Consider the following 17,530-nt stretch of genomic DNA (forward strand, 5'->3'; position numbering starts at 1 on the left):
CAAGAAAGCTCTTTTCAGACAGCTATTAGGTTGTTGAATGAGGAACTGCACAAAAGAAATGCTGGCTCCTTGCGGTCTTTCAGATCATTAAAAAGTAACCCGGGTGGCAGAACCAGTTATCATTTCCTCAGCGACGGTAGATGAAAAGAGCAAGATTGGACACCAATCTGAGGCTACATGACAGCTGTATCATTTGCCCAGAGCGAAAGTGGATTCATCAATTCCGTGGAAAATAAGGAGTCAAAGTGATTACTAAGCATTGTGTGGGGAAGCCAACCTGTTGATTTGAGTGAACTTTTTGCTCTTCAGACATTCGTCTGGTCTTGAAGAATCTCACACAGCCAAACACCGATCTTGTTTCTTTTCTCTCTTGTGGGGCTTCTTCCAGGGCCAGACTCTTGAGCTACCTGGAACTGGCTGAGAAAAGTAAAGTGGGGTTGTTGGGGGGTGAATGTGAAGCAAATTTATTGAGTTCTAAGGCATCAAGACACTGTTAGCAATGATTAGTAATCAAGCATCTGAATGCTTTTCTGCTTCATTCCCTGGAAGAGTTCACACGATGGCCTTCTTATTCAGGTGGATTTAAATTACAGACTGTGTCAACTTCCCTGCTCTGCTTGCCAGGAAAATGTGTGGCCTAATCACAATTCCCCTAAAATGTGTAGCTTCCAGGGCAGAAAAATGCTTTAGGTCAATAAGCACTTTTTGCAAACATGCTGCTTTTCTCTTCTAATGCCCAGAATCAAATTGGCCCTTAAACAGGGGGCAAAAACTGCTGTGCACAATGGGGCTGCTGGGGAAAAGAGAGGAACAAGAAGACGAGTGGCTGTGAGTTAAGGCTTTCAGTTAAGGAGAGGAGATTGTGGAAGCTGCAAAGTGAGATAAGGAGTTGCTGGAATTATGATTTAAATATCGAGATGACAAGCACATTAATGTTGGAAGTGAGGACAGCATCCCTCAGGTGAAAGACAACTGTGATTTGGGCAAATCCCTTACCTTCTCTAAGTCACCTCTGTCAACTGAAGAGATTGGACATCAGTTGCAAAAAGGGTTTTTGTTGTTGTTGTTTTTGTTGTTTTGGTTTCCAGATCCTTCTTCAAAGAAAAGTTGATTCAGAAGCCCAATAAGTGAAACAGATACAAAGGCTGTTGCTCTTCTAACCATCAGGAAAACATAGATCAAAACCACAATGAGATATCACCTCACACTTGTTAGGATGGCTATTTTGAAGAAAAAAAAAAAAAAAAAGCCAAAAGGTAAGTGTTGGTGAGGATTTGGAGTAATTGGAGCCCTTATAAACTGCTAGCAGGAACACAGAATGGTGCATCCACTGTGGAAAACAGCGTGAATTTCCCACAAAAATTAAAAATAGAACTACCACATGATCCAGCAATCCCACTTCTGAGTATATATCCAGAAGAGGCGAAATCAGGATTTTGAAGATACCTGTACCCCTATGTTCATTACATCATTATTCACAGCAGCCAAGATATTGAAAAAGAAAATATGGTACATATATACGACAGAATATTATTCAGCCTTTGTGACATGAATGTAGACATAACGCTCAATGAAATAAGCCAATTGCAGAAGGATAAATACTGCATGATTCCCCTTACATGAAGCATCTAACACAGTCAAACTCATAGAGACGGCACAGAATGTTGGGTGACCGGAGCCAGGGGAGTGGGAAGTGGACAATTGTTTGTCACGGGCATAACACTTTTGTTATGCAAGATGAATGAGCCCTAAAGGTTGTCTGTACAATGTAGCATCTGTAATAAACAATTCAGTATTTTATACTTTAAAACATGTTAAGAGTGTTCTTATTAAAACAAACAAACATACAAACAAAAGCATAAAAACACAAGGAAATTTGGGGAGGTGACAGATATGGTTGGTACCTTGGTTGTAGTGATGGTTTCATGGGTGTATTTATACGGCCAAACTCTTCAATATATATACATTAACTGTTCACAACTTTTAAATACAAATTATACCTCAGTCGAGCTTTAAAAAGGTGATGCTGCTCTCACTTCAGGGGGCTTGGGGCAGGTAGGCTCAATGTTGCTGTTCAAACTCCTTCCCCTCTTTCAGTCCCTGAAAGGTTTCTTTGGTGCGTCTTCCAAAAACACTGTGGATACTCCCTTTTAGGGACTGTTTCATTTCTGATGTCACATAATTCCAGTGGTACTCAGGGTGCGGTCCCCTAATCAAAAGCATCAGCATCACCCAAGCTTATTAGAAATGCAAATTCTCAGTCCATGTCCCACAACTACGGAATCAGAAACTGTTACCGAAGCCCAGCAAGGGATCCTGATGCCTCCTCGTTTGAGAGCTGCTGTGTTATTCTCTGAGGCCGAAGAACTTGTATTCCCCCCAAAGAGTCACCAATATCGAGGTCATCTGAGGAGGACTTAGTAGATTCAGGTCAGTAAAGGAAGAACCTACTAGGGAAAGGCCTTAAGAATAGTTATGAATTTCTTCTGCAAACTGAGTATCTGAGGCTGCTCAACACACTGACCTGCCCAGCCTGCCGGACCCTTGAGAAGAGGTGAGACCTGTGCAGAACCTCTACATCTTGAAATGTTTTGCTTCATTTTAAAAAAGGAAGTAATAAAGAACAACGTAAAATGCTATTTAAACAACATGCTCTTGAAAAAATGTACTACAGCTGGTCCCATGTTTCCGCTGTTGCCGGGTGATCCCACTTCCCTGCTATCATTCAGCTGATTCGCACAGAGGTAAAATGAGGCCCAGAATTACATTGACGATAACCTCAGTGACACGAATAACACTAGGTAGAGTGTCAGGCACCGTGCCAATCTTTTATGGATTTTCTTATTTAATCCTCAGACTATCTTCATGAGGGACCATTATAATCTACAATGCAGACAGAATGATGAACCCCCAAAGATCTCCACATCCTTACCCCTGGAGACTGTGAACATGTTACCTTACACAGCACAAGGATTTTGAAGGTGTGATTACATTAAGGATGCTGGAATCATCCTGGATTATCCTGGTGGGCCCAATATAATCACACGGATCTTTGTGAGAGGGAGGCAGGTGGGTAAGAGTGAGAAAAAACGGGATGATGGAAACAGAAGTCAGGGTGATGCAGTCACTAGCCGAGAAATCTGGGCATCCCCTAAAGGTGAATAAAAGAAAGGAACAAATTCTCCTCTAAAGTCTCCAGAAAGAACACAGTTTTCTGACACCTTGATTTTTAATTTTACTAGACCAATGTCAGATTTCTTACCTCCCCCCACCTGTAAGGTAACACATTTGTATTAAGCCACTAAGTTTGTGTTACTTCATTGCAGCATCAGTAGGAAACTAATACACTTGTCAGGGCCATTAGGCTGTAAATCAAGACAACGGCACAGTGTCTGGACTTGCACCCTCAATTCTACTCCTGGCAAAGGTAGTCAGGGCCTACCCTACAGGAAGTGAGTGTTGAGCGAGAAGAGGAGGCATGGATATTCTCTCCCAAGTTGTCTTCCATCCCTGTCAATCACAAATCCAGCTCTAGAAAGGGTTCTTATTCCTTGGGTGGGGTTTGAGGGCATTTCATGTGGACTATTTTAAACTGCCCCTCTGTTGTTATGTGTGTTACTAGCTGATATTTCCAACGAAGGAGGATTTACTTCTTATATGGCAGATTTGTCTGCCTGTTACATGTTTCACAGTAGACTTATTGAGAAGAGTAAGACAGTTTTTCTCCTGGACCCTGGACGGACTATCTATAGGGGTAGACGCTCCAGTTTGTAGTCAAACATTGTCTCCTCACCTCCAAAGGAACCACTAGCCCCTGCTCATCTGCGTGTTCCAGAGGGGGTGGCGGCGAGGCCTTGTATCTCACACACAGGTCACGTCCCCTCTTCATGATTTAACTGCTCTGCAGCTCCCCCTCGTCTGTAATATGGGAACCACAGCATCTGCTCCAAGCACCTCACAGACGCTTCCTTAAGATGTATGCGTTTACGGATGTGGAAACGCACCCTAAACTGTAAAACTTCAGTTATGAAAACATGCCTATTATTGCTTCCTGAACAGAGTCCTCATTGCCGCCTTTGAACTTCATTGTCAGGGTAAATATAAAAGGTACTGATGAGCCGGGTGGACTTCCCATTTGGTGGCAGTGAAGGAGGCATTTGGTGTCTATGACAGAGAAGGAAGTAGAAGTTAGCTACTGCAGACACTAAAGAAACTGGAGGAAACCCCCGGCTCAGAGTTGAAATCAGAATAAATTGATATTAGAAAACTTCAAACATTATGCTCTTTCTAGCATTCAAGATGAAAAATTACAGGTGCCTTTCTAAACATTGGCCTTCAAAGCATCTGTGCAGAGATTATCAACACATTTGAGGTGAGGAACCCCATGAGGACCCAAGGGTTTTCAAAAATCTCATTGTCGGCATTAAGAGGTGAAAAATGAAAAGAGCACCTCACTTCTTCTCATCCTTCAGCATGTCGCCCGTCTTCTCTGAGGCCTCCCAAACCCGCCCAGCCGACGGCAACTGCTCCTTGCAGCAGCACTTCTCATCTCTGCCTTCCATGTGCCCTTAACATTCACTGTCTTATGTCGAGGATTTCACTTGTTGGAAACCCAACTGGGTGCTAAACTACCTGAGGGAAGAGATGTCTTATATGCGCCCCGTGTCCTCTCAGGACTTAGAATTATACAGAGAACATCGATGCACTTAGTTTCTAGGAAGTTTCTGCTCCTACTGAAAGCACACGTAACAATCACCCTGTGGCCTCGCCTAAGCTTTCCGTACCATCCAATGTGTTCCATCACTTCAACTCTCTCCCTTGACTTACTATTAGTATCTTTACCTTTATTTTCCATCAGCTTCCTGTCAGTAGCCCAAGGTTAGAGCCCTACATCTTGAACTCGCAGTGCTTGCTGTGGCATACCATACCAAATCTCCCTTCATTAGAAAAATCAGCCAGTAACACACTGCCTTCAGGACCGAGGCACTTGCTCTCCCAGCTGCTGGGAATGTTGGCAGATGATGGCTCTCAGCTGAGTCTTGTTCTGAAACTTCCCTCTGCCCAAGAGCACCACCTTACCAAAGTCACATCCCTTCCTGAGGGAGCACACATCAAAAAATGTAAAACATATAGACACTTGCCTTAAAGTAGTTCAACTCAGAAGTGTTCCCCCAGCCCAGGAACTCCCTGTGGAATGGGCTGAGCCCTTTATTACAACTACATTGTGACTCAACCCCTTCCTCTGCCCAGTCCTGTCTTGCTCCTTCACTTCCCCCCAGGGCAGGTTTCTGAGAGCCCTCTGCATTAAACTTCCTGCATGCAAATCCCTGTATTAGAGTCTGTTTCCTGGGGAACCTGCTCTGTGACAGATCTTGGATCTTACACATCAATAAGGAAAGGATAAACAATGCCCACAGCAAGAGGGGCTGGGACTGCGGCCTCACTTAATGTCAAGCCAGACCCAACCTGGCCGTGAACACAGTGGTCAGCCTGGACATCATAGGCCAGCAAAGTGAAGTTTGGCCATCTGTGTTCTCTCCATCAATGCTGCCCACGAGAACGTTCTGCAATGAGGGACGTGTTCTGCGTTCCATACCTGCACTGTCCAGGCCAGTAGCCATGAACTATGTGGGGCTACTGAGAACCTGACACACAGCCAGTGTGCCTAAGGAATTGACTGCTTTTAAAATTAATTTATATATATATATATATATAGCCACCTGTGTCTAGTGGCTCTTACATTGGACAGCCACCCCTCGATTATGACCCCAGTGGGTCCAGAAAGGCAGTGTCACCTTAGATCCAATTCCACTTGCCTTTACTTCTACCATGACCCAAAAGTACTTGGTCTGACTCCTCAAAAATCATGCTAATGAGGCATATATAGGAGCTGTGTACGAGTACAGCCTAATTAGCCCCCAAATGATTATGAACATTGTTAAATCTAAGTGCCAGAGAGTTTTACTGTCAGTTTAAGCTGATTACAACACATAAATCTACTCATGATTGTTCACCCTCCTACTCTTTCATTTTCCTGGCTCTCCGAGGAGTTTATCATCTAGATGGGGAGACAGAACATGTATTCGGGTACGATTTTAAATCGAGGAGTACCCCCTCCATGCCTGTATATGTATATAAGTTTAATTAATGCCTCCCCCACCCCCCATTTGGTCCGTATGCTCTGGGGCTTTAGCTCTGTGCTTCATATACAGGAAAAAGAAAAAAGAGCAGGAGACAGCTGCCATTTTGACATGCACCGGCTCCCAGCTGGGGCCCATGGAAGACCTTTCGTTCTGCCCTGTTCCTTGGACAAAGATGATCTCTTATTACTGACTCAGAAATGTCAGATGGGGCCGAGGGTGAGAGCACATGGCTGTAGCTGGGCAAGTTCATGACCATTTTGCAAAAATGACTGCATGTGCATGCCCTCCAGACAAAGAGTCACTCACACCATCTTGTCATCTGAGGGCTGGCCCTCACCAAATCAGGCTGAGCCGCCGAATGCAACCAAAATCGAATCCCACACAATTTGAAACTATTCTGTTTACTTAAAGCCCAGAAGTCTCTTGTGAGAAGAAGAATCCAGGGATAGGCAATGGTAGTTAAATTTGTACATTTTTCTTTCTTGTTGCAATTTTATCCTTTCCAAGCAATTTAATGAAGACTCCAGAGGGAAGAATTAAATGTCTGCTGCTTCAATTACCAAATAATGAAAAGGTCGAAAGGAGCACCATGCACTGTATGCTGAGCTGCTATAAAAGCCTATTCTTAGAGTGAATCTCTTTTGTGGGCTGTTCACACTCGCATTTTGCCACCCACAAATTGTACAGACGAGTGTCAGTGTGAGAAGCAGAAACCAAGAGCTGGTACAGATCGTCAACACCGGTATGGAAGGGCCTTAGCCCTCAGGGGGCACCTCGTGACGCCCACGGCAGCAGCGAGGGGCATGGCGCAGGCCCCAGTTTTCATCAAGAGGGGCCAGGCTGTCATTAAATTCGCACTTTCAGAAGACTGTAATCATCCTTGGTGCTGAATGCATTTTTAACTAGCTTGTCCTTGGGGCTACATCCAGGGAAGGCCTCCCGGGCGAAAGAAACTTACCAGCAAGAATTTCAAGGACGCCTTGCAGTCCCCACAGCATTTGGAAAGCTGCCCCTGCTCCCAACCCACCCCCATCTGTACACAGAAAAGAAAGACACAGCAACACAAACATCCTCTACAGAAGCTAAAACCAAAGACAAAACCACACTATGGTGCTTTGGAATTCAACAGGACATTGATTTTTAAAGCTTTAAAAAACCAAGTCTTTCTGGAAATACTACACAAGCAGTTAGGTATAGGGTCTTCTCGCCTCAATGCCCGCGGCAATAGTCTCTCTGCTCACGCCGGGGCCTCCCCAACACCTTTTGATTGGTGGACAAGTCGTTGTACAGCTTCTTTTTCACCTTAAAATAGGTCCTTTTTTGGTTGCATAAGAGAATAGCCTCATTCTTAGGACAAACACACTGGACTGTTTAAGAATAAAGGATTATACTGTATATAACTGACTCAGAAAAATATGTGTGTGTGTCTCTGTCACTTCTTACACATATGGAAATATATTAACATGTGTGTGTGTGGTGATAGGGGAGCAAGAGTGAACAATAAAGCAAGTGGGGTAACGTGTGAACAACAGGTGGATCCAGGTAGAGAGAGTTTGGGTAGCCTTTGAAATATTTTTTATTTTTATAACTTATCTGTAAGTTTGAAATTATTTCCAAGTTTTAGATAGTTTAACAGTTTAAGAAGTTTTAAATACTTTTAAGAGTTTTAAATGTTATGTTAGTTCTCTTTTCTTCTCTGCATTGGCTTCCTGCTAGAGGCCTTTATAATTATATAGCGGCTGCACCCTGGGAAAAAGTGTCCATGAGGGGAGCCCCACTCTGCACCATCCTGCCGATGTGTTTAATCAGGATGAGTATGCTCTAGGAGAAACCAATCGCACAGGAAGTTCCATCATGGCTCCTCCCATGGCGTGCTGGTGATTACTGAGAGTTTTTGCTGGGGATGGAGACAGGATAAAGGCTAGGGAATGCAAGAACATCTCTAGTTAACTTCTTCCTCTCTTCCCTTAAAATACTACAGTCGAGAGTATTAGATTTTTATAGTTTTGAAAATAAATATCTAATGTGTCACAGACCACATTAATTTGTATGAGAAAACAAACTATATGAAAAAAAGAAAATCCCCAAATCATGCCACTCTCTTTTGGGGGGAGGAGGGAACGGGAAATGTCTGATGTGAGCCACAAGGTCAGATTCTTTCCATAACAGAAGCTCTCGGAACACAGAAGTGACCTTAATCGTGCTGCTTCTCCTAGATTCCCCAACAAACAGAATCACGGGTGCCACAGAATGCAACATGATTAAATGAATAAGCAGCACCCGAGACAGAGTTCTGCACTCAGCTCCTCATCTTTACGAATGCATTTTAAGATCTATTAAAATCTAGGAGGCATTTTTATCTGGGGGGTTACTCTATATAAGTTTATATTCTCTTCTCTTTTATTTAGAATTCCATATTTACAGTTTACTAGGACCACAGAGAGAGCAAAGGCGGGGCACAAACTGGGAGAGGGTATTTTCCACACGTAAAACTACATAGGATTAACATCCAAATATATAAATCATCCCTACAAATGAATTCAGATCAGAAAAACAATCCAGAGGAAAGCTGTAAAAAACTTGAACAGGTATACCCAGGAGAAATGCGCAAAACACTTTGCGAAGACGCTCAGTCATTAGTACGCGGGAGTACCAATTAAAACCACCAATATCCTGTCATAAATACGGATCGGCAAAATCCAAAGCCTGACAATATCAAGTGCTAGCAAAGCTGCCTGACAATGGCATTCTCATTTCCTTCTGGAGGGAGGGAAAATTGATACAACCACTCTGGAAAACAATGTCGCATAATAGAGCAGAACTGAAGGCAAGCCTGCCCCATGGCCCAACAACTGTGCTGCTGCGTATGTGCTGAGAAACTCCAGCAAAGAAGCGGCGGGGCAAGTGGACTCATAATAACAACACTTTTAGAACGCAAGCCATCTAAAGTCTGCCAGCAGCACAGGGAACCAACCGCTGGCAGCGTTGCATACAGCATAACGCTACCCGCACTGAAGAGGAATAAAGAACAGCTGTATGCACTGACCAAATGAACCTCAAGAACATAATGTTGGGTTAAAAAAAGTCAATTGCAGAAGAACACATATATTATGATTCCATTTTCGGAAAGTTCATAAGTGTTTGTTTTTAGAGACAGAAACATATGTGGTAAAACTATAAGTAACAAAAAAATGATAAACACAAATTCAAAATAGAAGTTACCTCTCTTTAGGGCAGGAAGGAGAAATGATCAGGCAGAGACACGTGGACCTTTCCCGGAAGTGCCAACAGCCTGTTTCTTAAAAGAGGTGTGTGCACACATTTATTGTACTGTTATTCTTTACACTGCACATATTCAACAAACATTATTTTGTGTACACCCACTATTTAATAAAAGTGGCTTTTCAAAATCGTCAAAGCAGCAAATGACCAAAACAATTTTTATCCAAGACTTGCTGGAAGAAGGAAAATGAGCATGATGACATGCCAGCCGTGAGGCCCTGGCGGTCTTTCCTTCCGGCGCGCCTACTGGGCTACTTGCCTCGGTCTCTCCCTGCTTCCTCAACCCAAACCAAACACCACTCAGGGCTACCAGAGGTTCAGCAGAAGCAGAAGCCCAGCTTTCCCCTCTCTGTCATACTATCCCTCATTAAAACCCAGGCCTCCTTCACAAGTGAGTGACAAGCCCATCACCCTGTTCACCTGAGGACATACACATCCAAACGCACCAGCTTGATTGGGTTACTATTACATCCAAATGCTACCAAAATCCGTTATTACCCGACGCTTGACTTGGACTAATTCTCTCTTTGTATTTTTCTTTGTAATTCTCTCTTACATATTTTGTAATGATAATAGAGCACTATATTTAAAACAAATCATCCCCTGTCCTCCAGTTAGAACCTAAAATTCGAAACAGCTCCTTGAAGCAGAGACGTCTGTGCTCAACCATGTAGCAATAGCCCCTGAAAGCAAACGTACACTTTAAAGTGAGTGGTGCAGCTATTGTTTGTACAGCACTTAAGAAAAAAATAAACCTAGTTCCAGGGAGGTCTGGCTCCTCCCCTTGGCAGGTCATTAAAGGTAAGAAAACATTCATCTCCCTCAGGCCCACCTATAACCTGGTCAATGGGGAGAAAGTTGTGTCATGGTTTTGAATTCGTGAAATTTTTTAAATAATTGTTTTCTTATTAATTACTAGAACGAGGTGGGACTCTTTCACCAGTAATGTCTTAATAGGAAAAAAAAAATCAAACTGGTATTAAAAAACTCTCCTGCATTACCTACTTGGAAGAGTCCATCACCAAGTCCCCTGAAGCTTACCGAAGACCTAGTGAGGAGCTGCCGTGGAAACATCACTCACCTCAGCATATTGGGCTACGGAGCTGGCTTCAACTGCATAGACTCTCCTCGCTCCAGCCTGTACAGCAAAGAACGACAGGATTCCTGATCCACAACCAACATCTAGAACGACCTGGAAGGAGAGGAGAATGCAAAACAGGGTGAGAACACAAACAGGCACTTGGCTGTGGGCACCACGCCAACCTTAGCACTGGGATCAGACTTAGCGTTAGCTTTGATATTTACAAGTAGTCTTACCTCAGCCAAGTCAGGAATCTGAGAGACTCCTTTTTCTCATATGTTAAACAGGGTTATTAATATCCACTTCTTAAGGTTTGCTGCAGGGATTAAGTAATATGAAGTGTATACAAAGCATGTGGCACATACTTGGTGTTTTTCAAATTGCTGCTATTATTATTATAGTTTTCTAGGAGCATGGATTGCTTTTAGGATGGTTAGGGCCAAGAAAAGCAGAGTGACATGAATGAGCTTGCTTACCTAATCAGTCCATGAACAAAGTGAACACTGTCTCAAATAATTTTTAGAATTATATATATCATTATATATTAAATTGTATACATATATAAACTTTTCAGAAATAACTGAAAATAACACCTCTAAAAATCCTAAAGTGACGTGTGTGTTTTTCCCCAGACCCCCTCCACAAAGTTGGGGAGGTTTATGTGGAGGCCATCAAGGCAGTGGACAGAATCTACAGAAACTTTTCCTTTATTCTCTGTGCTCAGACCTGGGGCTACATCAAGGAAACCATGATTCACTTGCACCTACATGCTGACAGGCAAGAGGTGCAGAGTACACACTGGGCCCCTATCCCCAAACACGGATGACGCCGTGGCCTTGTCTGATCATTGAAATTTCAGGTTATTGCATTTCTGTCTCATCAGTGACTGCTATTCTTAGCATCTTTTACAACTAGCTTTGAGCAAGCCATTTAGTGTGGCTGTAATTCCTTACAATAAACATAGGAGTAGATAGCGTTACGATGCCCACTTTACAGACAAGTGGAACTGAAAGTCAGAGACCCTGAAGAACCAGCCCAAGGTCACACCTAGCGGCAAGTGCGGGAGCGAAGAGTTGAATCTGGATATTTATGCCTTCCAAGCTCCTGTTCTATGAAATCGTACACCGCTTACTTAAGTTCATCTTTATAAATATGACGTGCTTTTCTTTTTTAGCTTGTTTATTGATCGGCATTTTGTAATGAATGGGGATGCTTATGCTAACATAAAATAATTAGGTTACAAAGTATTTCACAGTAGAAGTAATGAATGACCTAATCTACTGAGCAGTTAATTACCTCATTTGTTTTTCTCCAAACTGTTTAGGAGGGTGAGAACCCAAACGGTGAAGATAACCAAGAAGACCAACACGAAGGTGGTTGTGCCCCTGAGGCTTGGGAGGTTTGATAATTCAAAGGACTGCTTTTAGTGTCATGTGAGGCTCTTTATACTTACTTCCCTCAAGACTTCTACATTTGCAAAAAGAATCTATTTGCTAAAAAGCATCATTAATTAGCTTAATAAGGATTTGATGTTAAGGATTTCAATGCAGGAATTGTTTTACCAACATTAAAAATGTAAATATGACATTTTAACACAGAATACCACTAGGCAATGTTTGACAAGGAGGCGAAATACTATTTTTTGTAGGAAAACTTAGAAAAGGTGGTTTTTTTTTTTAAATTTTGATAGCAGGAAAAATTTTCCAAAAATCAGGAAATCTCAAGAGGATGTGTGTACGTGCACGTGTGTGTTAACTGCAGCGCCACACTGTGCTGACACAGATCCTGTGCCGTTATTCTAAGAGAACATGCTGTTAGTAATGGGTTCACAGTGCTCACTTATATTAATTCTAGAGCTGTGACTGTATTCCATATGGTTTCCTAGGGTTTGGGTAATTAGGAGCATTACCAATTTAAATGTCACCCAGTCTCCAGAATTTGCTCTCAGGCTGTCTATACTTTTAGAAATACCAATATTCACTTCTCCTCATCCTCCCTAGGAAATGCATCATCTTCACATGAACCCTGGTCCCTTGCAAGAACACCCATGAGTGCTATTTAGGGAGTGGGAGCTGTTAAGTTGGAGGTCATAATCCATGACCGTCAAAAAAGATGCATCCAGAAAAACCTTTCCAGAGCCTTCTTCAATTAAAAATATAACACCTCAGATTCCATGTTCAATACAAAAAACATGGATATAAAATTAAGAGCTAGCAGACATTGCACCTGCGTGGTCTGGTGATGGTTCCCTAGAATGGGTGAATGGAGCTCTTGGTCCCTTTCATTTGGGTATCATGAGGCACAACTTAGAGCAGCTGTTTTTCAGTTCTCTTGATCCTACAGACTAAAAACCAAAGAAATATTTACCGCCAGGCCAGAGACATAGGAGAAAGGGAATGGGGTAAAAGACAAAAGGGACAGAGATGGGAGGGAGCCTGATATGGTTCAGCTTTTGGCAAATTAGTTCATTAGGTAGAAAGATGCTTTCATAGACTTAGATGTTATCTACAGGTAAAAAATAACAAACCGAGGCAATTTCCAAATACTTTACGTCTATCTAATTTCAAGCCAAATTAACCCTATTTGTTTTTCTTTTCAGAACCTTTTTCAAGGCATAAGCCCTGAAAAATAATCTGATCTTTTGCTAGTATTATCGAGATGAGGCCAGCTACTTCCAGCCTGTGTGTATATTTAAAAAGGTAATAAGTGAATGTTCAGTCTAGGCTGGTGGGAGAGGGTCAAGAGGAGGAGGGACATTTTGCCTTCTCTATGTAAGCCATGCAATAATGGAAGCAAAGCTGTGGAAGGCTGAGAATAAATTCTCTGGTGAAAAACCATTGACCAAAGCAAGCATTAAGGCTTTAATGGAGATATACCACCTCAGCCCTTTCCAGCTGGCGTTTCCAAGACTGGGAGGTAAGAGAACATTAGCACAGAAAATTGTGTTACGCTTTCTTGCATGACATCAAAGGAAGCCTTGAAGCTACCTCTAGTTGTATTTTCTTGTCCTCACAGAAGATTATATTGAGCCCATTTTTTATTGTACCGTTTGTAGACCAGCACAGAACTGGGTATGTGTGAGGACCTTGGCAGACATGATGTTATACATTCTCGCCCTAGGGAAAATTATCTCCCCTCCGGCAGAGGCAAAAGCGAGTAATAAAATCCCCTTGAAACTGCAAAGCAGTTTAGTTTCCAAAGGACAGTCCGCTGACTCTGTTTGATCTTCATGCCTCCCTGGGATGGAGAGCACACAGTTGAGTCCCCATTTGTTGATAAGAAAACTGAGCCCTAGAGAGACTGTTTTCAGCCCAAGGCAACAAGGCTGGTAAGTAGCAGAGATGGAGTGAAAAACCAGTGCTCAACAATCTGCACCATCATGGCTCACTTTTTGTGTAGGGAGTGGTGGGGAGGGAGTGGTGGTGGGGGTAGAGAAAGAGAGAGAAGAGAGAGAGAAGGGTAAACTGTGAAGATACGTAAATCTAATCGTATCACGCCCTGGGTAACCACCTCCAGTGGTTCCATGTAGGTGGAGAAGGTCCAGGGTTCTTTGGTTTGTCATCCTTGGGCCTGAGAAATCCAGCAACAACTGACTATTTTGGCCTCTTTTTCTGTAATTCTCTTCTTCCTTCCTCCCCATGCTCTCTAGGCTCAGCAACTGTGTCCCTTTCGCTGATTCCAGGCTCCGGCACGTGCAATCCCCCATGGTAGAGGCAGCTAACAGCTTACCAAAAGCTTCATGCTCTCTTAGAGTAGAGTTCTTGGGATGCAGTTGCCCAGCTGGGACTACATGTCCCACCCCCCTGCATCTACATACGGCCATGTGACTAGTTCTGGCCAAAGGAATGTGAGGGGAACTTATGAGTGTCACATCTGGACCAAGGTGGTTGAGGGTTTTGGGAACCTTCCCCACGCTCTCTGCTGGGCATTGGAAATCACCTGTTGGATTTGAAAAAAGCCTGAATCCCTGTGTCAACACTTTGGGAAGAGCTACTCAGAACACACTGGACGTAACACAAAAAAGACTTAAACTTTATTATGTTAAACACTGAGATTTAGGAATCATTTGTTTCAGTAGCTGGCATATACTGACAAATATATTTCCCTTGGGTGAATACTTCTCATTTTTCTACCTGGAGAACTGAAGACCCAGCTCAGACATCAAATCTCGGGGGTGCTTTACCTCACGTCCCCAGTCAGTCTACACTGGGCTCTCTCACACCTGGGATGTAGCTCTTTAGTAGCACTTATGATAGGATATCACAAATATTTCTTTACACATTTATCTTCCCTGCTTAGCCTTTGAGATCTTCAAAGACAAGAATCACATCACTGATCTCCTAATACCCAGTGCACTGGAAACATAAAAAGCATTAATAAATATCTGCTGACTAAATGACTGAATGGGATGGCTCAATATGGCAGTTTCCTACTTCCAAGATTACCTTGAAATGCCTATGGAAAAGGCTTATAACTTTTGCCAGCCATTTGGACTCTGGGAGCGTTCTTGCACCCCAAAGCTAGCACCCAAACAGGATGTGCTCGGGATGCCCTTGCCTTATATCCTGAACAGTTTCACCCAACCTTCTCTTCTGCTTCCTGGCCTATTTATTTCTTGGCCTTCAAGTCCCTTCACAGACCTGACACTTTCTACCCCGGCTCTCTTCCTGATCTCTGTCTTTCCTCCTTGACTCCAACCCAAGCATGTCCCTTGGGTTCCTCCTCTAATGATCCGAGGCAGCCTTCTGCCCTGACAGTGGCCATCTGGGAAGGTTCTGTGCTCCTTTCTGATGTGGGATCCTAGCACATGTGTTCTCTTTGCCTGGGGTGCTCCCCACTATACTATGGTATCAGACTATGATGATTTAAAAAAAAATTTAACCTACTCAATACCCATTGTCTAGATTTCCTCAATTAGTTCCACCAAACCTCTTGTCTAATCTTCTCCATCCTGCTCTTTGTCAAGAGTCTGACCTACATAGACTGTACCACTGGGCTTCCCTGCCATTGGGCTCTAGTTGGGATCAGTCAAGAGAAAAGACAACAGGAGGCCAGAAGGAGGGAGGACAGTGAGGTCACATGATTTATTCTCCTGGCTTCTTCCTTCCTGGATCTCCACAGATTGGTTGTGCACCCCCCCCCCCGCCCCAAAGTCACAGCTCTTGTTGGGCCTCCATCTCTTAGAGCTATGACCATTCTCTCAGGCTTCCAGTAACCACCCTACCCTTTGCCCCTTTAGGCCTAATGGTGGTAACAGATACCCACTCTTGCTAGTGCCAGGGTGTCTCGCCACCCCATGTTCATTCCCTTACCTCTAGCCACATCTTTGTAAATAGTCCCATTATTTAACTTTCCTAAACCACTGTGCCAGGTATACCACCTCTCTCCTTGCAGGCCCCCTGGCTAGTATACCAACTCATCCTTCAGACCCCAGACAGTTCCTCATCAGGGAAGACTTCCCTAATCTTTGCTCCTCTCCCGGGTAAGTCCTCCTGTTGGTGCTTCATTATCACCACTTCCTTATACTCTTCCTTCATAACACTCACCACAGTCATACTGTTTCATTCAAGGGCTGATTACTTGATTAATACCTGTATCCTCCTCTGGATTGTGAGTTTTATTAAGGGATAGACCACCATCTGTTTCTCATCATTGAATCTATGATATAATATGGGGTCTGACACATAATAGAGATACCCTCTAAATCTTTGTTGAACAAACAAATAATAATGTGTTTCAGTACCCCAAATGGGGAACAGAGTCACGGTCTAGAAAATATGGCGCAAATCTGTTACCTCCCTGAGAAAGCACCTTCTACCAGCATAGCCCATCTATGCCAATTTAGGGATCTTAAGCATCCTTCAAAGTATAACTTACTCTTGACATTGCCATTTACCGTATTACAATCCAGTGAGTTCTGTGCACAATGTTCCTCTAGAGAGAGAATTCATCCTCAGCTGCCCGGGGATGCAGAGGCAGTAACTGCAGACATGATTAATTTGGGGCTTACATGGGGGAATGCCAGAAAATGGTGCGAAATCCCTGCCAGGACTAATAGGGAAAAGTCAACAACTGGTCCATGTATCAGTGGCCAAAAGTTCTATGAATTTATTTGTAAGTAAAGTTTAAAAATTTTCAGTGTTACGATCATCATTTCACTTGTACAGATGATTTTAATTACATGCTCTTGTTGTTTCCTGGGCAAAGAAATCCTCAAAATGTTTGGACAGGGCTAAAAAGGTTCCAAGCGGGTTCAAAGCTATTTAATTGGGTTTACCAGCTTAAAATTAATAAGGAATATCCAGATCCTTATGAAAGTGTGAAACAAAAAACAATCCTTGGATAATAGAGTAAAAATAAAGTCATTACGTACCATTTGTTTTATACTTATTATGTGCTGTGCCTGTTTAGTAGTTCGTAGGCATTGACTTATTCACTTGTGGGGACAAGTCTATAATGTGGACACGGACGTGTCCTCTGTGTTGTAGATAAAGAGGCTGAGAATAAGATGGAGTTAAAGTCCTATACTTAATAAATTGCAGAGACGAGATAAAAACAAATGTATCTATTTCAAACCTATGCTCTTAGCCACTTTCCCCTCATCTTCAGTTCTAAGTTATTCTTTGTACTGTTCATGCTATAGCAATATTGGTCATAATACCTTTTTCACTCCAGCATTTTCATAATTTTCTTTCAATATGAAGGTCCTGATTATCTCACAATCAATTCCTCCAGTTACGCCAGTTATTATTTATTGATTTTTCCTTTATTTTCCTGAGCATGTCAATGGCTGCTCTGAATTGCAATACCCCCACTGCCATTTTTGTGTGCTTTCTACTCCTAAATTCTGTGTCCTACCCACCTGGGCACTTCCACTGCCATCGCTGCTTCTGCCAGCCATCATCTGATTACATCTGTAGACGCACAGAAGGTTTAGACGTACCCCAAAGTTACATGCATCCCATGCCCTGCACAGTGTCACGCACTTTCACCATCGTTGCTACCTGGAAGGGGCTGACTATTC

At 43.0% G+C, this 17,530-nt stretch overlaps 1 protein-coding gene across 3 annotated transcripts in view; it reads right to left on the bottom strand.

Annotated features, from left to right (window-relative positions):
* Positions 1–17,530, bottom strand: part of LOC112299563 (histone-arginine methyltransferase CARM1) — a 217,924-nt gene that overhangs the window by 73,873 nt on the left and 126,521 nt on the right. For all 3 annotated transcript variants that reach the window (XM_053924192.1, XM_053924197.1, XM_053924200.1), the window contains exon 5: positions 10,507–10,617. In XM_053924192.1, the coding sequence (XP_053780167.1) occupies positions 10,507–10,617 (111 nt within the window). The remainder of the gene's footprint in view (positions 1–10,506; positions 10,618–17,530) is intronic.

Source organism: Desmodus rotundus, chromosome 1, assembly GCF_022682495.2.
Source record: "Desmodus rotundus isolate HL8 chromosome 1, HLdesRot8A.1, whole genome shotgun sequence".
Lineage (NCBI taxonomy): Eukaryota > Metazoa > Chordata > Mammalia > Chiroptera > Phyllostomidae > Desmodus > Desmodus rotundus.